Source organism: Xenopus laevis, chromosome 6L (assembly GCF_017654675.1).
Source record: "Xenopus laevis strain J_2021 chromosome 6L, Xenopus_laevis_v10.1, whole genome shotgun sequence".
Taxonomy (NCBI): Eukaryota; Metazoa; Chordata; class Amphibia; order Anura; family Pipidae; genus Xenopus; species Xenopus laevis.
In genome coordinates this window covers 60,539,344-60,563,346 of record NC_054381.1, presented here as the reverse complement: position 1 = coordinate 60,563,346, position 24,003 = coordinate 60,539,344, and the positions used below count along the sequence as shown (strand labels likewise).

Here is a 24,003-nt window from a genome sequence, read left to right as displayed (position 1 = left end):
CCTTCGCTACGATTTACATTTGAAACATGCAGGCACCGCCTATATTGCATTCTACGACCCACGCCCACATTCTTTGAAGCGGGGGGAGGGGCCGTCAGGGTGTAGGCGTGTCAGTAATGAAGGCCGGATTGGCCGGCTCGGAGGCTTTAGTTTGTGGTTGCTGCTGCTAGGGGAGAGGAGCGTGCGAGTGAGTTGTGCCGGAGTTCGGGAGCTGTGGGTCCGTACCCTCGTGGATCTATATAGAAAAGCGCAAAAACCGGATTGTTTTACGGTTGCTCACGTCACTATTACAGGGCGGTTCCGAAGAAGCGGCGATTTATTAAAGGTGTGTTTAATTGGTGGCTTTTTATCTGTCCAGCTGCACCGTTGTGCCGAGATACGGCTGTAGCCGCTTGGTGCTGCTGTTGTGGGGAGAGTAATAGTTGTTAGGGCCGCAGTGAGCACTGAGGAGGCGGCACAGTAGTCCCTGTAACTAAGCGCTAACTCCTTCCTTCTCTGCTGCTTTGTAGAGCCGCGGCGGCGCGTGTGAGCAGGATGATTCCGGAGGAGGGATACGGGGCGCCGGACAAGTGTTGTCGGACCCCAAGAGCTGCGAGGAGACCAAAGCGAGACGAGGAGAACTGCACGGACAGAGTGGGACTGTTGGGAGAGCCGAGTATCCCCATCCGGAGTCAAGCCTTCAGCTCCACCTACAGCATCTCCCCGGGACATGAGCTGGGCAGGTAATGGCACTCTCCTTGTCTGTCTGCTTTACTAACCTCAGACACCACTCCATGGACACCAGCAACTATTCTGCAATACTTGTGTCTGACTTATTGTGTGTGTTTATTTATATAGGCACCAGTGTGAAGTCCAGCCAGTGGCCTCTCTTTCTGCCTTACATCACTGTATAGATAGATAGATAGATATACATTTGAGATAGATAGATATATATACATTTGTTGATTCATATTTAGGGCACCATGATGGTCAATGCTGGGGAATGTGTAGTTCTACCCTGTGTCTGCCCTGATTTCCTGCAGGAAACTGATCCCTGTGTCTGACAGGGGCTGATATACACTGCCCATACATGTCAATATTCCCACTGGGAATGCTAGTGGCAGAGATCATTGTTGAAAAGATAGGCATACATTGGAACCTTAACATCTAGCAGCAGATGACAATTACAAGGCTTATGGAAACCTTTCAGATGCCCCTTTAATAACATATAAATCGCTACCCCCATTTATTTAATGGGATGTATTTTTTGGCTAACATATATGCTTTAATATTGCTTTGAGTAACCAAACAATGACATTTCTACAGTTGATGTGCTGTTTAAAGGGGGCCATGTTACATGTTGGTTTGAAATGAAGGAATCTGGGTCTGAGATGTTCTCACCATCCATATTTATTTTTCAAGGGCTGTTGAGGGGGGTAATTAGGGACAGACTGAAAAGTAAGATATGTAGTGTTAGAGCCCCGATCCCCAACCAGTGTTTGTGCTAATTTTTGCCTGACTTGGAGGCATAAAAACAATATGCCCTGCCAAAAACAGATCTACCTGTATTTTTTCAGTCCATAAAGGTGCTACCATATAACCAATAACAGCCCTTATTAGGCACCCCCTAGGAACATTTGTCATGCTTGTATTGCTCCCCAACTCTTTTTTTTTTTTAATATTTAAATTTGGCTCACAGGTAAAAAATAGTTGGGGACACCTGTGCTTGAGAGCTGATAGTGGTTTGGAAGTACAATTGCATCTATAACTGTTATACCCTATCATCATTTATATGGGGTCTCCTAATGTGGTTTTCCTGTTCTAAGACCAAAACAGGTTTCTAATTATGATGAAATGTCAGAGTGGTGCATAAAGGCTGTACAATTCTGGTTACGGAGATACTGCATGAGTTGTATGTTCGCTCGGGCCCCTTGCTCCTTGCCCAGTCTGTTTCAGCTGCCATGAGATTCATGTTTGTTGGTTATGTGAAATGCAGAAATAAGAATGCGTGTGATGTGCAGACATCTTACTAATGACTCATTCCGTTTCTGAGAAATGTTGCCTTCCTTGTTATTTATAATTTATTATTCTTTGCTATGGATGAAGTGGTTAGTACTGGCTGACCAATCTATCATCCACACCTTTCATAATAATAATAAAATAAAAAAAAAATACAAATATATGCAGTGTTGTGGGGATGCTCAAGTGTTGTCATGTTTAAATATTAACCACACTTTCAGCATTTCCTGATGACAAATATGTGAGTTCTCTTTTTCTTGGCTGTGAAAAAGAGCTAATGGTGGGAACTATTGCTGACGGATGCTTTCCCTTTACTGTGAAGTTAGAATAGAATTAAATGGACAGGAAATGACAATCTCGTTTCAAAACAGTTAAAGCAAATGAACACGTTTATTGTTTTAACAAATGTTCCGTGGAATAGAGTTAACTGGTCTTGTAAACTGTCAGCTCAATGAATTTGTTGAGTCTGAATTTTTTTAAAAATGATTTTCTTTTTCTCTGTAATAATAAAACAGTAGCTTGTACTTGATCCAAACTAAGGTATAATTAATCCTTTTCAAAAGCAAAACCAGCCTATTGGCTTTATTTAATGTTTACATGATTTTCTAGTAGATGTAAGGTATGAAGATTCCAATTACAGAAAGATCAGTTATCGAATACATTTGTCTTGCTAGTTGTTATATTTGTTGACATATTTGATTAGTTGAAATGTGTGTATCCGTGCAGCTTTGTGCCATTTTTTAAGACTTGCCCAGTGCTTTAGGCTGTTCTTGTACTGTTATCCAGTGACACATGAGTTGAATGGGTTGAACATGCCTGCTCCGGAGCTCAGCAGTCATCAAGATGAGTAAACACAGATCCATTGCATAGTGGTCAATATGAGCTATACATGGAATGTTGAACTTCCTTTCTAATGGATAATATTTCATTTCCATGTGCGCCTCTAGTTCATAAATTTTGTTTTTCTTGATCATCGGATCATCTTTCAATATCTTTTTGTCTTTAAGCAAGAAAAATTCATTGAAACGGAACACAAACTTGTCTATTTCAAAATTAATCAGAAAGTAAAAATCAGCTTTGCAAGGACAAACCTGGATTAACGCAAAAAATATCATAAACAGATTTTTCCCTTGTTGAAACAATAGGCAAGAAGTATGTTCAGCACAAGTTGTATTCATTCAGCTCCTCTTGAGTGGGGTATACTGCCCGTTTAACATGGGTTTATGCTGGCTCAGATACCATCAAGTACAAATCACTTTGTTAATAGAGAGAAAAGCTTCTAGTATTATTTGTTTAAATTTGATATGGGAAGTGGCACTGCTGTATTTGTGAGCTTTCTAAAGTTTTCTGAAAAATAGGTATTTTATCTTCGATAAAGAGAAGCCTTACTAATCATTTCTTTACAGTGGGCAGTTTCAAATAACCAGGTAAAGTTTTGGCATGCTTATACAGATATAGGATCCGTTATCCAGAAACCCGCTATCCAGAAAGCTACAAATTACACAAAGGCCATCACCCATACACTAAATTTTATCCAAATAATCCAAAATTTTAAAAATGATTTCCTTTTTCTCTGTATTAATAACAGTACATTGTACTTGATCCTAACTAAGATATCATTAATCCTTATTGGAAGCAAAACCAGCCTATTGGGTTTATTTATTGTTTACATGCTTTTCTAGTAGAAGATCCAAATTAGATTTCTAGCTGACTTAAAGGAGAAACAAACCCATTAAAAAATAAAAACCCTTGCCTACCCTACCCTACATACACCTCCCCCCAGCCTAGCTGCCCCCCCAGGCAAATGCCCCTAACTCTTTACTTGCCCTCCATGCAGATTCTGTCCTGCAGAGTTCATCTTCAGTAATCTTCGGAATGAGACTGCCGCTTCGACTCATTCCGAAGACTACAGAAGAGAAGAAGATGGCGCCCGTGAACTCTGCTGGACAGAATCTGCACGGAGGGGTAAATAAAGAGTTGGGGGCATTTGCTAGGGAAACTAGGCTGGGGCAGAGCAGGGGGGGGGATCTATGTAGGGTAAGGTGTAGGGTTTTTTTATTAAAGGTTTGTCTCTCCTTTAAGGTATGATGATCCAAATTATGGAAAGATCCGTTATCCGGAATACCTCAGGTCCTGAGCATTCTGCATAACGGGCCCCATACCTGTATTTGAATACTGAGATCAAGGTCTCAAATTAGCAGTGATATTCCACCATGGCTTTCTAATTGGAGGCCCATAGACTGAATTTCTACCTCTGTCTTTTCTTCTTCTTTTTTTTTTTTGCTGCAGCTAGTGTATATTAATTATGTATGCCATGAAATGCAGTACTTCACTGCATTAATTATAAGGTTTAAACTATGCAGAATTAATATGGGACAGCATTTGCAAAACCAGTCTAAGTCAGATGCAATACCTTTTGAACAGTAAATTGTTTCATGCAACAGCAAAATCCTAAAATATATCAAAGTTATTGCGTTTAAGTGTTCCATATACAATTTTTGTTTAGGATGTGACAATCATGCTCAGTTCAAACAAAATGGTAAATATTCCCAGCCATGTGTCATGCTTTCTGCATTCAAGCAGTGTATGTGCAAAACACACTAGTGACATTTTAACAGTTGTCTATTGTAGCTTAGACAACTCGGCTTTGTTTGGCTTGTTTGTGAGGCTTTGTCTGGTTATGATTGATCTGTGGGTCTGTGTGCACTAGTTTCCTCTTGTCTTTCTCTGAGGATTATTTGGGAATGCTAGTGTATAAATCACTGTGGAGTCATTTAGGGCGGCTACATAGGGAAGGGATCACATTGCCATGAGAAGTATGTGTGAGAAAAGATTGGTGTGAATTATTCCAAAGACGGACACTGTTTCTGCCACACTGTGAGCTGTGCACTGTGGGAAATGAGCCCGTTGCTTGTGTTCTAGCGTCTTATGAGAAGTCTGATCAACTAGTGCAGATTTGGCATGAGCTTTCTATCATGACACCAAGCCTTTGATCAGTCTGCAATAAGAAAAGGTGATTAGTGCAAAGAATTTAGCCACTTTTTAACCTATCAAACAGCAATGCAAAGTCTGTTTGTTTAATCTTTTCATCTAATCTTCCTGTTTCGGAGTACAGGGAGGGACCCTAGCAGTACTTTTGGCATGTGAGCTGGTTAATGAGGACGATCTGATTTTCATGGTCCTTACTGGTGCCCAGACGTACGACCTTTCACTTCTGCACGAGGTGCGATACATACAGTACAACTAAGCCAGTGCCATATAATTCTGTACCCTAAATATCAATGTTTGAGTGTATAACTAGTTTGTCAATGTTTGAGTGTATAACTAGCTGCATGCTTTGCTCACCTTGACTGGTGGTCACCTTCGGAACTGTCAGTTGTGTTCAGCTAGTTCACCAGAAATCACTGGTGAATAATTTTTTCAATTGTTTGGTGTTTTTAAAATTTACTGCATTAGTTGTTTTTTCAGCAGCATCTGTAAATCTGTTAGCAACTATTGTAAACGCTGTCTTTAATGCACTATGCACACTATGCAGAATATAAGAAATGTATTGACTAATGAATCAAATTAAAACATAAAAGTATGAATCATTTAGCTCAAGGGCTTGTCACACCACATCTTGCATTTAGGGGGTTATTTATCAAAGGTCGCATATTAGACTTTTTATTTTTTACACGAATATAAAAAAATTGAAATCGGTGAGTTTGGGGTTAACAAGCCGAAAAGAGGGTTTTCAGCGAAAAGAAAATTAACCCTGCTAAAAAACTCAAACATCATGGGGGTTATCATCATCTTCCAATGGTTCAAACGACTTCCGCCATAGACGCCTACATGACCTCGACTGGTTTTAGATGGTCTGTTTTCGGATTTGAGCTATTTCCAGGGTTGGGGTATAATACATATTTAAAAATTATAGAGTTTTTAAAAAAAAAAAAAAAAAGCCTTGAATTTTTTTTTTTTATCCCAAAAATTCATAAACTCAAATTTGTCATGCAAAACACAACTCAAACCTTAACAAATGGGCCACTTAATATTTTATAATTACCAATAGTACACATCAGTCCATGTGCCACTTGTGTAAACATCTTATTAGGTCACAGGTCTGTTGTGTTGGAGGCTAAAGGGATTTCGGACTTTTCATTTTTTTGATCTAAAGGATATTCTAATTTGACATAATAATGGTAAAGTGTTTTGCCATTATTGCACAAAGCAAACACAGAGTATAGTTATAGATAATTAATCATTTGTGACTGGACATTTTTCTTCTATGCAATTATCTTATGTGAAATTGCTTGTGTCATTGCTATTGGTTTTCCCATTGGTTGTTATGGCTACAATCTCTGTTTTCAAAGCATTTGTCCCAATTAAAAGTACTGTCAACACTTTTAATGACTACTCATTTAGTTACACTAGTGACTCATCAAAAATTAGTCATTTTCATTTTAAATTAATTCTTAGTGAAGCAAATGGATTTTTACCTCAGAAATGACAGGATAACTACTCCTAGGTAGACATTCACTATTGTAATTGCAACTATAAACAAATGCGGTTTATAAAGTTCAAAAACCATGACTTTCAAATTGCAAATAGAAATTTCACCTTTTATGGTACTCCTCAAGATATGGCATTTAGGTGCATGCACTCTGGCTATAAAAAAATGCCATCTTGCCATAGAAGTAGCCAATGTTTGTTCCCTCTGGGCTCAGAACGCTTTTATTTGCCTTGCTTGCACATTAGGTGTTTGGGCACAATAACCCAAATATATCTGGTAAAGTTATCAGATAATTGTCCCTTAGCGTGGAAGAATGGTCACTGCTGTTTCTTTGTTTAAGCTGTACAAATCTTACACTGCTTACAAAGCAAGTTAAACCTGTCGCTCTGATTCTCAGAAGAAACTATTGCCAAGTTCTTAAGGTAAAGCCCACATACTTGGTATTGTATTGTTTGTTCACATATTCTCTCACAGCTGACAAACCCTGCATATCGCCATTAGACACAAGTGTGTTTCTTTCATTTTTGTGGGAGCATATGCGTCTTTGGTGCCAGAACCACAGCCCTTTAGGACAAGGCCAGATGTGGCGTTTTTACGTTGCGTTTTTAAAAAAGAAACGCCGGGCGTAAATACGCCACTGAAACCACAAGCGACCATCAACATGCGTTTTTCATGCGTTTTTCAGCACGTAGGTTTCTTTTCCCAACTTCTCATTATTCTCATTGAGAATTTGGACATCATATTTATGCAAAGTGTGGTTTAAAACGTGCAGATCCCATAGTCTATTGATTTGGTAGTTTCTTGACGTATTGGCGTTTCTGCTGAAAAACGCCAATACTGGCGTCCTGTGGCGGATTTCGACTTGCAAGCGCACTGTTTGAATTGCCATAGTGCGTGTTCCATCAGTTTCAGTGGTAGTGCAGTTTATGCGTATTTACGCCTGGCGGAGCTTTTTTTAAAAACGGCACGTCTGGCCTTGCCCTTAAAGGGGATTTTCACCTTTGAGTAAACTTTTAGTATGATGTAGATTAGAAACTGACCAAAAAAGTGCACCCTCCTTCAGTCACCAGTTCAGTCCAGAATTTGTGACTGAAGGAGTGCGCACTTTTTTTTTTGTTCAGTTACTGCCTACACATAACGCCCAGGTACGTGTTGAGGGCGCAGCACCCGTGCCACCTAAGGAATTCGGTGAGTGCAGGTTTTGTATTTTGATGAGAACACTTGTGCGTATTAGTATGCGCAACCAAATGGGACTTAACCCCTTGCCCATATAGTTCAAATACACTCAATTCAAATGAATAAACATGTAATAAAGTAAAAGGCAATATTTATTCAACACTATGCCTAAACACCATAGCTAAAACCAATTAAAAAGAAAGCGGCGCTGCATGTGGAAAAAGGGATCCCTTAATGCCAATTTATGTACTAGTGCAAAAATACAAATATAGATAAAAGTGGACTACTATCCAAATGGAATGTGTCTCTATGCACTGGACAAGGCTGTCCAATGATGGAATAAAGGTACCAATATCTGGTTGGGTGTACAGCCTCCAAATGTCCGGTGTTAGTGTCCAAAATAAATTGCTGCAAGTGCACAATTGTTAAGTGTCCCAGGGTCTGAGAAGGTACACGCCTTGTAGTGTCGGACCTGGGGTTTTATACACCTGGGTCACTGATATCAGGTGAGTTATTGCTGCCCTATATGTAGAGCTTAGGGTTTTACACACCGGGGAGATTAGTAACGGTCAGCATTTAATTTATTTATTTTGAATTGAGCAGTACTTTCATTGTTCTTAGTTGATATATAGAGCGCTATTCTAAGACAATTTGTAATTGATTTAATTTTTTTCATTTATTGTGTTCTTTAAATTATTATCTTTTTATTCAGCAGCTCTCCAGTTTGCAGTTTCAGCAATCTGGTTGTGCGGGTTCAAATTAACCTAGCAACCATGCACTGATTTGAATAAGAGACTAGTATATGAATAGGAGAGGCCTGAACAAAAGGATGAGTAATAAAAAGTAGCAATAACATTACATGTGTAGCTTTAAAGAGTTTTTTTTTTTTTTAGATGAGGTCAGTGACCCCAATTTTAAAAGGTAAATAATTAAAAAAAAAAATAGATTATGTTCTACCTTGACTGGTAGGCAAATACTTGACTCTGTTCTATAACCTTTCCATTTTGTGTATCGCCATTTACAGACAAAAAAGTGAACACTAGATAAAATGGACACCTTTTTGCTTCAATGGCAGCCAGTATATGCTGTAGATTCCCTCCAGTGAGCATAGAGAATAAAGTTACTTGGTGAGCAGCTTTCCTCCTTTGGTAGTGTTTTATGTGGCATAAACATTTATTTTGTAATCATGTCCCCAACCTGCTTTGTTTGCAGTTAATACTGTGAATGATGACTATAAAGAGAAAAAGTACAATAGCTAGCTTTGTTGCTCTTTAGTGTGATGTGTTGTACCAGGATTCAACTAATAAAATGGAACCAGGTGCTACTGGGGAAAATACTTTACTAAATTATTTTAGCTTTTTTTTCTTCTAATCTAGCAAAATCAAAGGTAAATTGACAAACAATACGCAGCTAGATAGAAAGTCTTGTGACTGAGCCACAACTGAATAAAGTTCACGAATGAGTCTACATAAATCCTGTACCCACGATGAAGCGTCCCAGCATTTGTTTTGTGTGTTGTAAATATTCTGTTTTAAAAATTGGATACATCTGCATTTTTGTATCTAAGATTATTGCAGTGTTTTCAGAACTGTGAGATCGTGTGAACCAAGCAAATAATTTCCTGTGTGCTTGGCTTCCTTCAAGCGTGCAAGTATTGTAATTGTGTTTAAACCGGGTTTGTACATCTGCTTGCGCAGAAGTAGGTCATCCTACAGTACAGCTGATTCTACTGCACCCTCAAGCCGTTGTCACAGCATTACTCTACATGCAAAGAATGTTAGAGGTTTCTTTTATCTGCATACCATTGGACATCGTTTTATTTGCAGAAATTCAACATTTTACCATGTGCCATCAGCAGTATTCTGCAAGTGTACATTTGACATTATACTAAAATATACTTGATGTTACCATGTCCCTAGTCATACAGTAATGAGACTATGTTGACAAATGTTCTGTTTTAGTTTCCATACCATCCAGTTGTGCCAATCCGTCCTATGATATTGCAAAACACAAAACTCAGTTTGTTCGGATGCAGTTAGTGTTGGGCTAAACGATCAGATTAGAACAGAGGAGACTAGAGGACAGATGCAGCCCCTGCCATTTACTCTTAGAACTCATTGGTGGATTAATTTACCCCCTCACTGAGCCTCCACAATGATTTGCCAAGGGCCCCTTGTTTAACCTACTCAATAGATGGTTGGGCTGTTTAGTGGTAAATTAATATATTATCTCACTTCATGATGAAATTGAGTTTTTTTTCCCTGTAAGTATTAGTTTATTTAAGTGAAAAAATAAATGGTACAATACTTGGAAACAGAGAGGTTTTTATCCCCAGAACTAGTACAGGTATGGGACCTGTTATCCAGAAAGCTCAGGATTTTGAGTTTTCCGGATATTTGATAATCTCCTAATTTGGATCTTCATACCTTAAATCTACTATAAAATGATTTAATCCTTAAATAAACCGAATAGTATGATGTGTTTCAAATGAGAATTTGTTATATCTTCGTTTGGATTAAGTACAAGATACTGTTTAATACAGAGAAAAAGATCATTTTTACAAATTTGAATTATTGTAATAAAATAGAGCTTTCTGGATAACGGGTTTCCAGATAACTGATACCATACTTTTATTATAATGCTTTTCCTAAACTTCTGTTTTGTGGAATAGCACTTAAACAGTGGGAAAAACTATATGCTGGGTCAGGCAGTGCAACTGCTTCATTTATTATCTGATATGGTAGTTACAAATATTATATTATTAAAATGCCAGTTTTCTTTATTCTAGAGGCAAATTTGCAGTTGTAAGAAAATGCGTGGAAAAGGAAACTGGAAAAGAATTTGCAGCAAAATTTATGAGAAAACGAAGAAAGGGCCAGGACTGTCGAATGGAAATCATCCATGAAATTGCAGTTTTGGAGCTGGCTAGAGGCAGCCCTTGGGTTATCAAACTGCATGAAGTCTACGAGACTGCCACTGAAATGATCCTAGTACTGGAATAGTAAGTACAACTTTACTTAAACTCCATCCATATGTGCCATCTGCTTATCATGCCTCCACAAAGGAAATTGACCTCACTCCGTTCTTGATTCACGTGCAAGGGATTATGCTGATGCCCTGAAAGATTTCATTTTTTATGAAAGTATTCCAAACATACCAGTCCATTGCAGTTATGGCTTAATTTTAAAGGAAAATGGCTCTGAATATGTAGAAAAAAATAGGCCTTAACTGGAAAGCAAACCAAACTGCCTCCCGCCAGCTAGAATGTAAATCGCCGGCGGGATGGCAATCGGTGCGCTTTGTTTTCCAAAGACAACCGAAGTTGCCTCACGAGGAAACTTCGGGCGAAGCAATCCGAGGGCCATCCCGCTGGCAAATTAGATTCTAGCCAGTGGGAGGCAGCTTCAGGGAAATTAGTCACCCCAAAGAAGAGGCGATTATCGCCGGGCGACTAATCTCCCCGAATCTGAGTGTATGTCTCTGCCCTAAGGGCAATGGCACATGAGGAGCTTAGTTGCCTGACAAATCTCCTCTGGAGGACATGTAAGTTGCCATGGTTGCACTGCAGTTCTGTGGTGGTGTATGCTGGTGAAACCTTTCCTACAGCTTGGTGTTATCACTTTCTAAAGTGCTATTTAGTTTTCTTGTTTTCAGATAAAGCTTCAGTCACGTCAGTTTTGCTTTTAAGTGCATGTCGAGGATATCCTGAATATAAATATATATTCCAGTCAAGTCACGCTAAGTAGAAACTAATTAGAGATAAATGTCCTTCGTGCAAACTTTTATTTGTTCTGTTATCCGTTCTTTGTTACAGTTCAATGTAGTGGTTTGCTTTTCATTTCAAGTGCTCTGATACAGTCAGGTTTAAAGATTAACATCCTAAGAGCATCAATATCTAAACAGAATGAAAAATGCTACACAAAGCGCAGTGGCTACTGTTGACTATGGCAACCACATTCCACTTCTGTTGGTGTTTGTAAATGCTGACTGCCTGTTCCTTAGGCTGATAAAAGTATAGAAGCCATAGCATGACTCTCGCATGTTTTACTTGCTGCCAACTGTGTCCTGAGCCTTAATTGTGGATTTAGGAATATATACATTCCTAATATGATAGTTAGAACATTGGGTGGGGGGGGGGGGGCTGTTTATCATGCTGTGTAAAACATTGGAGGAAAACACCATTGGTGAGAAATTAGATTTAAAGTGTCACCTTCATTTTTTTTTTTTTTTGTGTGTGTGGCTGCGGAGGAGTAACTTTCATCCAACTAGCTGATAACAAGATGTATACCTTAGAGGTTGTTCACCTTTAAATAAAATTTTAGTATTATGTAGAGTGAAGGTCGCAGTTGGGTTTAATTTTTTATTATTTGTGGTTTTTGAATTGTTTAGCTTTTTATTCAGCAGCTCTACTGTTTGCAATTTCAGCAACCTGGTTGTTAGGGTCCAAATTACCTAGGCAACCATGCATTGACTTGAATATGAGACTGGAATCTGAATGCGAGGGCCTGAATAAAAATATGCGTAATAAAAAGTAGCCATAGCAATAAATGTGTAGCCTTGCAGAGCATTTGTTTTTTAGATTTGAAAGTTGAAGAAGTCAGAATAAGAAGGCAAATAATTAAAAAACGATAAATAAATAATGAAGACAATTTGAAAAGTTGGTTAGAATTAGCAACCCTTTAACATACTAAAAGTTAGCGTGAAGGTGAACCACCCCTTTAATAGAAGCTTTACTTAATAGAAGTAATAGATGCCTTTACAGCTTTCTTGCACGCCCTGAGCTGAATAGTTTGAAAAGTTCCCAACTGGGAGTGAAATTATTAAGAGATTGACACTGTTTTATCAGATTCCTTTCAGCACTGAACTGAGAGCGGTTATCATAATTAGTGGTGCTTGCGAAGCAAAGCATCACTACTGTTATCTTGCAAACTTATTTTTATTCTTCTTCCGTATGAAAGTTTGGCGCGTAACTAGTCCCGCACCGTTTGTCCTAGACCCATGAATGAGGTGTCAAATCGTGCGGCTTAATCGGGAATGGGGTGGTATGACTTTTCTAAGGGGTGGGTGGTTAATTGCCCCTTGCGGGGGCAATTAACCACCCCGAAAAGTCCCATAGATTAACATTGAGGCCAACTTTTGACGGATTCTAGCGCAGAGAGGGAATCTTGTAGAAACGTTAAATTTACCACATTTGAAGAGGTTTGCGACCTGTGTCAGATGATACCCCACACGAGGGTATAAGTTTTACCCCCGGGGCAGGAGAGGTCCCCAAATTTGCCCCATTGACTTATAATGGGGAATTTATCGAATAATTAGTTTGTCGCAGACCCATGAATGAGGTGTCAAACCGTTCAGCTTATTCGGGAATGGGGTGTTGTGACTTTTCTGTCCTATTTTGGGGACCCAAAAAAGTGAGCGGAGCCGCAAACAACCAATCAGATTTTCCCTATTGACTTCAATGAGAAAATGTAAACAGCTGTAATTCTCACAGTAATAAAGCCAGAGCTCCCAAACTTGGCACCGTGGGTCACTGGGTGACTGCGGCCAAAATTTACAAAAAGTGGGCGGAGTCTACAACAGCCAATCAAATTTCAGCCATTCAATTAAATAGGAAAATTTTAAACTGCTGCCGCTCTTAGATGGTTAATGGCAGCCTCCTCAAAGTTGGCACAGTTGGTCACTGGGGGACTGGGATTAAAATTAAGAAAAGTGGGTGGAGCCAAAACCAACCAATCAGATTTCTTTGATTGGTTTTAATGGGAAAAATTAAGAAGGCTGCCATTCTCTCAGTATTGATGTCAGGGACCTTGAATATCACAAATGTGGTCGCTGGGGGTTTCCACTTCAAGTTTAGAAAAAGTGGGCGGAGCCACCAACAACCAATCAAATTTCATTCATTGATTTTCAATAGAAAAAAATAGAAATGCTGCCATTTTTACACATTAAATGACAGCATTCCCAAACTTTGGTATGTTAGTCACTGAGTGACTGTGGTTCACAATTAGGAAAAAAGGGGCGGGGCAACAACAGCCAATCAGATTTGGGCCTGAGTTTTGCCACGGCAAGCACCACTCACATTTTCTTCAGGAAATGTACCTCTCTAGTTGCATTTTGCTGTCCAGTAACAATGTGAGAAGGTTCAATTTGGCCTTTAATCTGAGTCAAAAAGGGACATACCTTTGCTAAAGAGTATGTGTGAGTACTTGAGTGGGGTATGGCCTCTATTACCGTATGTAGTCTTTAGGGTTTATAGTTTGGTTATATATAATGTTGCTACTGTCCATGACTGCACCAATAGTGGATTCCTTTTGGTTTATTCAAGGCAGCATGTTTAGTTCTCCTGATCACCAGCATCTTTCCAAAGTCAACCAGAACCTGACAAGAAAGACAAAATACAGCACCTCCCAATTCAGGCTACAATTATCTGGATACATTTGCTATTTAGTGGTGCTTGCGAAGCAAAGCATCACTACTGTTATCTTGCAAACTTATTTTTATTCTTCTTCCGTATGAAAGTTTGGCGCGTAACTAGTCCCGCACCGTTTGTCCTAGACCCATGAATGAGGTGTCAAATCGTGCGGCTTAATCGGGAATGGGGTGGTATGACTTTTCTAAGGGGTGGGTGGTTAATTGCCCCTTGCGGGGGCAATTAACCACCCCGAAAAGTCCCATAGATTAACATTGAGGCCAACTTTTGACGGATTCTAGCGCAGAGAGGGAATCTTGTAGAAACGTTAAATTTACCACATTTGAAGAGGTTTGCGACCTGTGTCAGATGATACCCCACACGAGGGTATAAGTTTTACCCCCGGGGCAGGAGAGGTCCCCAAATTTGCCCCATTGACTTATAATGGGGAATTTATCGAATAATTAGTTTGTCGCAGACCCATGAATGAGGTGTCAAACCGTTCAGCTTATTCGGGAATGGGGTGTTGTGACTTTTCTGTCCTATTTTGGGGACCCAAAAAAGTGAGCGGAGCCGCAAACAACCAATCAGATTTTCCCTATTGACTTCAATGAGAAAATGTAAACAGCTGTAATTCTCACAGTAATAAAGCCAGAGCTCCCAAACTTGGCACCGTGGGTCACTGGGTGACTGCAGCCAAAATTTACAAAAAGTGGGCGGAGTCTATAACAGCCAATCAAATTTCAGCCATTCAATTAAATAGGAAAATTTTAAACTGCTGCCGCTCTTAGACGGTTAATGGCAGCCTCCTCAAAGTTGGCACAGTTGGTCACTGGGGGACTGGGATTAAAATTAAGAAAAGTGGGTGGAGCCAAAACCAACCAATCAGATTTCTTTGATTGGTTTTAATGGGAAAAATTAAGAAGGCTGCCATTCTCTCAGTATTGATGTCAGGGACCTTGAATATCACAAATGTGGTCGCTGGGGGTTTCCACTTCAAGTTTAGAAAAAGTGGGCGGAGCCACCAACAACCAATCAAATTTCATTCATTGATTTTCAATAGAAAAAAATAGAAATGCTGCCATTTTTACACATTAAATTACAGCATTCCCAAACTTTGGTATGTTAGTCACTGAGTGACTGTGGTTCACAATTAGGAAAAAAAGGGGCGGGGCAACAACAGCCAATCAGATTTGGGCCTGAGTTTTGCCACGGCAAGCACCACTCACATTTTCTTCAGGAAATGTACCTCTCTAGTTTGTACTATAGTTCTGTTTAAATCTCCAGTCTCAGAAGTATTGGTTAAACTGTCTCTGCGCATGTTAGCAAATAAACATTTTACACTTTTCATTAATACAATCATAGCATTGTGCTCTGCTGCGTTGAAACAGTATGGTTTGTAGAGCTGTTTTGTTGCTATGTACACTAGGAAATGTACCCCTTCCTTTCTTTGTGCTCTACCCACGTCCTTAAATCTGCAGAATGTCAAGTCTTCCTATGGTTTGTAGTCATTACAGATACATTTTGGGAGGAAGTAAACTTCTGAAATATTCTGCATTCTTGCAGTTATCTGTCCTCCATATACCCATGGAAGAAAGAAAGAAAGCTTTGTGCCATGAGCTTTGTGCCTTAGCCCTCTGTCTAGTCCTCACCCACCAAATGAAAACAATTTTGGAGCCGAAACTACTTTATATTCCCGTTCGTCACCCTTGCTATTGACACACAATTCTGTTGCTACTGGCACTCTGCACGTTCGTATTTAGTGCTTCACTGGTCAGAGATGAGAACCGAGTAAAAGGGCTTCTGCTTTGTCTGTGTGTTTATACTCACGCACACCATAGTAATTAGATGTTGGTTGGCTTCAGTCCATTTCCCCTCCTAAATAATGCCTGGATTACATGCTGTAATCTATGGAAATGAATACTGAAGGATATTTACTATTACTGCAGTAAGTGGATCTCCACCTAGTCAGCTGGTTTTTGCACCATGGAGAGAGCCTGTAGTTCTCAGCAATTTTCTTATATTATTTTAAAGGTTATTTAAATAACTGCTCTCAGGGGAATAGGGAATTGAGGGTGCTTGCTTTGGGAGCACTAGTTGCATGGCCCAGCACCAATGTTAAATGGATGGTTCACCTTTAAGTTTAATTTTAGTAATTTATTGAATGGTTAATTCTAAGAAACATTTCACTGGGTCTTCATTATTTATAGTTTTTTACTTTTGTGACTCTTTCCAGTTTTCAAATGGTGGTCACTGAGCCCATCCAAAAACAAATGCTCTGTAAGGCTACACATTTATTGTTATTGCCACTTTTTATTACTCATCTTTCTAATCAGACCCTTTCCTATTCATATTCCAGTCTCTTAATCAAATCAGTGGATGGTTGCTAGGGTAATGTGGACCTTAGTAATCCGATTGCTGAAATTGCAAACTGGAGAGCTGCTTAATAAAAAGCTAAATAACTACAAAAACCTCAAATAATAAAAAATGAAAACCAATGGACTATCTCTCTCTACATCATACTAAAAGTTAATTTCAAAGGTGAACATCCCCCTTAATATCGCAAAGTTTTCTTTTGTTATGTAGAAAAAACATTTTGGGCTAGACAATCCTTTAACTAACTGGTGGGGGGGGGTTGAATATTGTACTTTAAATAAATGAAAATAAGTAATTTTTTTTATAATAAAGCAATATGGACATCAATATTACGAATTAATAATAAGACATCATTACTAATAAACTTCAACATCAGCTATTACTAGATTAAACTAATTTGCATTGCGTTGTGTGTCCCCTCGTATGGTATAGCTTGGTTGGGTACCCATCAGGACTGACCCATGTATGGCTGGCTGCCTTTACTCCTGGAATGCTGGGAAGGAGAGCCATTCTCAATGTAGTTACTTTTAGCCTTTCACTCACTACATACTACTTTGATCCTTATCCCTTTTTCAGTATTTGCTGCGGGCTGTTTCCTATACTCGCAGAGTAACATTCTTGTGGAAGTAGCTTTCTCTCTGCATGAGGTGCCCTTGGTTATAGGACGTTGCTGATTGTCGAGTTGTGCTGTCACTTCCATGTGACAAGCTTTGTGAGTGTGCCGCAGGCCAGAAGGAAAACACACCGGAGCAGACATGTGACTAGAAGAGCTTAAAGTGCTACGCAGGGTGTCACATTTATACAAGGGATGGGGGGGGGGGAGGCCACATAGCATTGTGGTGATACAAAGTCATTTTATAGACAACTTGCTTGATCTTTCAAAGCTCCTCATCCAAACCAGATATACTTGCTATTACCGGTTTAAAAATCTATCCTATTAAAAGATTTTTTTTTTTTAAAAAAAGCGGTTGTAAAGTACAGGTATGGGACCTGTTATCCAGAATGCTAGGGATCTGGGGTTTTCTGGATAACTGATCTTTGCACAGTTTGGAACTTTATAACACGTCTACTAGAAAATCATGTAAACATTAAATAAACCCAATAGGCTGTTTTTGTATTTGTTTGGATTGAGTACAAAGTTCTGTTTTATTATTACAAAATTTTTAAAAATTTGGATAAAATGGAGTCGGCCATTCCGTAATTCAGAGCTTTCTGTATAACTGATCCTGTACCTATTATTCAACAGCTCTTATCTTTTGACATATATATTCTAAAGTTTTTTTATTTTATTCTCCCCCCCCCCTTCTGTATGTTCGAGTTACTCATTGTGCATATAAAATCAGTGCTGCATTTTACACCTTCACACATTTTTGTGCATTTGGTCTGTCAGACTTCAATTTTTTTCTCTTAATCTGATACTTTAGCTGAATCCTACCCTGTCCCCTTCTTGTGTCCTTTGTCCATTGTAATTCATTAACACGGTGCATTATTTGAATCCTCTCCGGCTGCATTTAGTGGCTGAGCAAAGCTCCCGACTGGTGATGTCATTGATTACACAAGCTGCTGACATTGTTCAAGGTTGCCGTAGGCCTCCTTCATTGTGCTCGGCCCATTCTCTGTTTGCTCAACTGTCCTAGAGTATTTCACACAACTATTCAAATCTAAGTGCAGGTCACTAAGCTTCTCCTATTCGCTAAATGGATTTTTTTTGGAGGCACACTCTGCTAGTAGAGTTCCTGAAAATTCTCCTGCAGAATAATAAACATTTATGATCACAAGATTCATGTGTCGTCATTATCATATAATTTAATTTGGAAAAACACACTGCAGTTAAATTGCATTCCGGCATTTTAAGGATATACTTGCTTAAAAATCAACTTAGTCATTGAGAAAAATATATGAATCGTTTCATGCCTTTGCACAAGCTTACATATTAATATATTATTATTTAAGCTGGTTTTCACTGCAGCGAGCAGGCTTGAGCATGTTTCAATCACATGAGCTAATTGTTTCCATTTTATTCCGCCTGGTTGTAGCCACAAGCAGTCCGATTTCTGGTTTTGTGCAGTCATGTTTTATTGCAAAATGCTACATTTTAATGTGTTTGACAGACATAGAATAGAGCAATGCAAGTTGCACTCACAAAAATGCACTTGATAAACACTAGGGCTCATTTACTGTGTTAACCTATAGCAACAAATTAGTGATTTGTTTTCTGCATTATACCTGCAGTAGATTGATCAAAACTAAAATGCTCACAAGTTTCCATGGTTACTGCACATGGGGGTGATTTGCCCTGTGTTGGTAAATAAACACACACACACAATATTGTGAGGGAGTGTAAGCCTGACAACACAGCCGGAAGGTGTATGAATTGGGACTTGGCTGTTCAAGGGAATTGATAAAGCATCCCTGTGGCATAAAATTGTGTTTTATACATATGTCCTTTAAACCCATATTGCTTAACCTATGTGTTCAGACCCAAAATTGGCTACCCATGTTTTTTTAGGGTGGGCCTTCATGTCCCCTCTTAAAGGTCACCTGCCATCCCAAAATTGTTTTCATTACCAGAGGTGTGGGCTCCAGTCCAGCGCTCGCGGGGAGACTAGCATTAAACTAATCTGTCCACCAACCAGAGCCCAGGCTCTACTATTAAAGTTGGTCATAGACGTGCAGATTTCATCATCCGAAGAACGATTGTACGTTACAATCTTCCGACCTGCAACTAACCATTCAGATTAATCTAAAGTAGTAAAGAGAACAAATCACACAATGCTCGGGCTATCATTTGACAGACGGCAATCGTATGGAAGTTATGTCCGAAAAATAGTAGTGAGTCACCCATTGATATCATCAGACAGGCAATACATGCAGAGATATCGTTAGCTGACAAATCTGTAAACATTCTGATTGACTAAACGACCAATCGCCATGGCACGGAAAATGTCTGGACTATCCACGCGCATTCTGAAAATCGTACGAACCTTTGTTTCATACAACTTAATCTTTGCATCTATAGCCAGCTTTAGACGGGGGGGGGGGCATTTTTGAGTGACAGGTGCCCTATAAGTAAAGTGAAATAACAAGTGTGTAATTCAAAACCAATTCTTTGGGTTTTTAAAATCACTCTGTATTTTCGGTATTTTTTTTTCTCTTGTCCATTTTAAAATATAAGCTTCAGTACGTCTGTGCCCAAAGAAGAACTAGCCAGCCACCTTGAATACTACCCAGAGTTCATTTTAAGTGCATTTCCAATAAGACTTATCTTTCTCTTTTCATATAGCGCTGCTGGCGGTGAGATATTTAACCAGTGTGTAGCAGAAAGGGAAGAGGCCTTCAAAGAGAAAGATGTCCGTAGGCTTATGAGGCAGATATTAGAAGGAGTTGCCTTTCTACACCGGCACAATATCGTCCATCTAGACTTGAAGGTGAGGCGATAAGTATTTTCATTCACTAGTAACCATTATAACATAAAGGGTATTGTATGACCAATATTTCCTTAATGCTCACATAACTGTTACATAATCATTCTATATCGTATTGCATGCATCCACAGCAAACTCTATTTAGGTTAAGCTTTTTAGAGTAGAGGCTGCTAAGCAGACTTGCTGTAGCTTTTCTCTGAATATTTAGTGTTTGTATTTAACAAAAACCGAGTACTAACCATATGACAAAATGAGAGTATTAAACAGACATAGAAATCACTGTTTACATGCTTAGCCAGTGAGCAGCTGACTGTTCTGTTGTTGCGGGGTCTGCCTGGGTGGGTTCCTGAGATAGACATGATAGCATTCCACAAATTTCAGACTGGTTTCACTTAAACTGTATTCTATTTCAGTTTATTGTATTTCAAGTAATTGCACCCTTACCCCCAACCCTGAGGAACTGTTGGAGAGAAGGGGTTAAAACCTCTATTTTGTTTCAGGACCCCTATTTGTAAGCTTGCCTTGTCTTGTTTCTGTGAGACATTCATTAAAACTGAGCACAGTCCATTAATACTTCATGGTTATGTCTTCGGTGTGCATGTCACATTATACACAATATAGTTCATGCGAATACAAACGTTTAAAAACTTGCAACTTCCTCACAGCCCCCTCATGATGAATTGTTTTGTGTCCTTTAGAACAGTTGTCAGCCAATTACATATCTACAATTTGTGTAGAGGTTTGTGGACCCCAGCTTTACCCGTCAAGTAATTGTCTGCTGAAAGACAGTAGTATGTGTATTCTGAAGTAATATGAAATTCAATGCTTTTACCAAGTCTCTTTTATTATTTAAACTAATGAATAATTTGCAAAATGTTCTTTCTAGCCCCAGAATGTTCTCCTGACGAGCGACTGTCCTCTAGGGGACATAAAGATAGTAGACTTTGGCTTGTCAAGAATATTGAATAACAACGAGGAGCTAAGAGAAATTATGGGGACCCCAGAATATGTTGGTAAGTGCTGTGAGATTTCTCATGTTTCATATTAACCATGCAGCCTAGGTTCAATGCAACAGATGTACACACATCGCATCCTCCGTGTGGATAGATTGTATATCCCTAAAGTGTTTTTGAATTAATGCAGGTATGGGACCTTCTATCCAGAATTCTCCGAACCTGGGGGTTTCCAGATAATGGATCTTTGTTATTTTGATCTCCATACCTTCAGTCTGCTAGAAAATCATGTAAACATTAAATAAACCCAATAGGCTGGTTTTGCGTCCAATAAGGATTAATTATATCTCAGTTTGGTTTAAGTACAAGGTACTGTTTTATTATTACAGAGAAAAAGGAAATCATGTTTACAAATTTGGATTATTTGATTATAATGGAGTCTATGGGAGACTGCCTTTCCGTAATTCGGATCTTTGTAGATAACAGATTTCCTGCTAACTTTTCTTTCCCTGTTCAGAGAGAGGCCATAAAGAGCATTCCACTATGTTATGGACAGTTTTGCAGGAAATATTAAAGGTAGTCACTGTCTAATGAAATGGTATATTTAACCTAAAATCTTTATGGGAACGTGAATTTATATGGTAAACATTGAGTTTGTGGCAAAGCTCTGTAGTAAATTAATAGGTATTCACTATATAATCTAAGCCAAATGCTTTCCTTTTGCCAATTTTAAGCTTCAATATATATTTTGTTTCCAATTATAGCTCCTGAAATTCTCAGTTATGAGCCAATCAGCACTGCAACAGACATGTGGTAAGTGTAATCGTATTTTCTTCTATTCACATGTTTGATTAGGGTACATACATCATATATACTGAACAATTTCTGCTCTATGTTAGCACAATGTGCAAGAATTTTTTTTATTTATGTTTTATAATAGTTTTCATCTGGATAGAATATATCCATACTATACTATACTATTTGTGTCATTTCCACACTCTGAGTGACTGCAATAGGCAGTTCAATCTGATACGTGCAAGAACACTGGAAAATTCGACATTGTTTTGTTTGTATTTGTAATATGATACAGAGATGGGATCCATTTGCTTGGGGGGGGGGGCAAAATTAGTCCTATTATGTTAACGTCTACCTTAATCTTTACAGGAGTATTGGTGTACTGGCATACATTATGCTAACAGGAACCTCCCCTTTCTTGGGCGATGACAAGCAGCAGACCTTCCTAAATATTTCCCAGCTGAATGTCACTTACAATAGTGAGGACTTTGAAGACATTTCTGATTCTGCAATAGATTTCATCAAAGCACTTCTCATTCGCAAGCCTGAGTAAGTAATTGCTCAGAACATAAGACCTCTTCCCACTGCTGTATGATTTTCTATGGCACTTTGCTTTCTTCCTATGAATCTGTCACATGATTTGTGTTCTACTTAAAACATGTAGTGGACAAAAGTGCAATTGCTCTTCTGATAACTTGACTGCTTTACAAACGCTAATATGATGATGATCACTTAGGCCAAGGGCACACAGAGTGTTTGCTCCGCTACTTTAAGGCTGCCTTTTTTTATTTGCAGTCCGAGAGAAGATTTGCTCCCTGCTGAAGCTCTATTTATCTGCACTGGAGAGTACAGCTTCCATTTGCTTGCAGGCACAAGGAGAGGAGGTCGGCCTCAATATGTCTGCTTTAGCAGTTTTTGTACCGACCTCTGCTCTGTGTGCCTGCATGCAAGCAGAAGTTGCACTTTTCAGTGCAGAAAAACTCAACTGGGGCAGAAAGTGAATCCACTTCTACACTTTTTTATTTGCAGAGAGCTACATGTGCCCTGGCCTTTAATGATGTCTCTAGAGGGCAAATGTGTATCAAGTGCTGGATATAGTAATATGCTGCCATCTAACAATTTTGAGCAACAAGCATAATATTTATTGTTCATTTGCAGATTACTTTGCTTCAAATGATAGTATTAAAGTAGGCCACATTTAACACCTTCCCTGTTCAAACGAGTTTAGCCAACTTTAGCTCTCCAGCCTGATATTCTGTTAAGCCCTGGCTGAGCATTTAATTGTAATAAACATGTTCATTCCCAAATCTGTTATGCGTATAAATGATTTCTAGTTGCATTCCTGCAAAATAAACGCCTCTTATTTTTACCACAGAGCTCGTGCGTCAGCTGTTGACTGTCTCCAACATCCTTGGCTAGCCCAAGGGGACCTTCCTGATCCATATGCTAGTGCTATGAACTCTGTGCAGGAAAGCAACCATGTCACACCGGAAGAGGAGAACCGAGAGGAGGAAGTAACTCAGGCCAGTTCTCCAGAGCCAGTCACTTCCATTGCAGAGGCAGAAGGACAGACTGTAGAAGAAGAATTGATTGTAATGGCATCTTATACACTGGGACAGTGCAGACAGACTGAATTAGAGAAACAATCTGAATCTAAGGCCACGACCAAACGCTTTAAGTTTGAGGAGCCTATAATGCAAGAGATAGCAGGAGACTTCATCTTCTAACAATTGGACATTTTGGACTTGTTTCCTTTAAGCCTCTTGATAAACCTGGATCAAAAAGTCAATGTTGACCAGAGCAACAGGTTGTCATGCAAAATTAATGCAATTGAGCAGTGCCATGTTATTCTCCTTCAAAATGACACCACCACCCCACCTCTAGTGCCTTACCATAACAAAACCTTTTTCTGTGTTTTGCGGTTTCCTAGTGACGGTTTCCTGGGGCATCAGCATGAGCAAGGAAGCAAGGTTAGATCAATGTTCACTGCACTGGAGGTGGAACTTTCTGGATTTACCTATCAGAAAAAATAGCAAAGTTACAGATGATTACAGGAGTTTACCCGTCTGATGCCAACCTCGATGTTAAAGCCACACAAGTCTTGCAGTTTTTTATTTCTATTAAAAATCCCAAATGTAAATTTTGCAAAATGGTTATTGCGGGTAGTTGTAAATAAGCTAGATGAAAATGTGCAAGCTAAAGACTGGTATCGATATAAGGAAATATTAGGTTAAGGATAAATCGTCTTAAACATTCCAAGTATTCTGTTATGCAGTTGCCAAAAAAAATGTGCCAACTAACCATTTTCCTTCAAGCCAATAAATGAAATATACAGGATCAGGGAGGGTGAAAATGACTGCTCTAGAGATTGTTGCCCTGTTA

The 24,003-nt window shown here is 39.1% G+C and overlaps 1 protein-coding gene across 1 annotated transcript; it reads left to right on the top strand.

Moving 5' to 3' along the window:
• The first annotated feature begins 221 nt into the window (after positions 1-221).
• Positions 222-23,761, top strand: stk17a.L (serine/threonine kinase 17a L homeolog). The gene is given in 8 exon segments (NM_001097945.1): positions 222-325; positions 510-722; positions 10,455-10,667; positions 19,732-19,876; positions 20,760-20,886; positions 21,591-21,639; positions 21,991-22,170; positions 22,997-23,761. Coding segments are annotated over 7 exon segments (1,254 nt in total). The 5' UTR covers positions 222-325; positions 510-534; the 3' UTR covers positions 23,349-23,761.
• Positions 23,762-24,003: the final 242 nt, after the last annotated feature.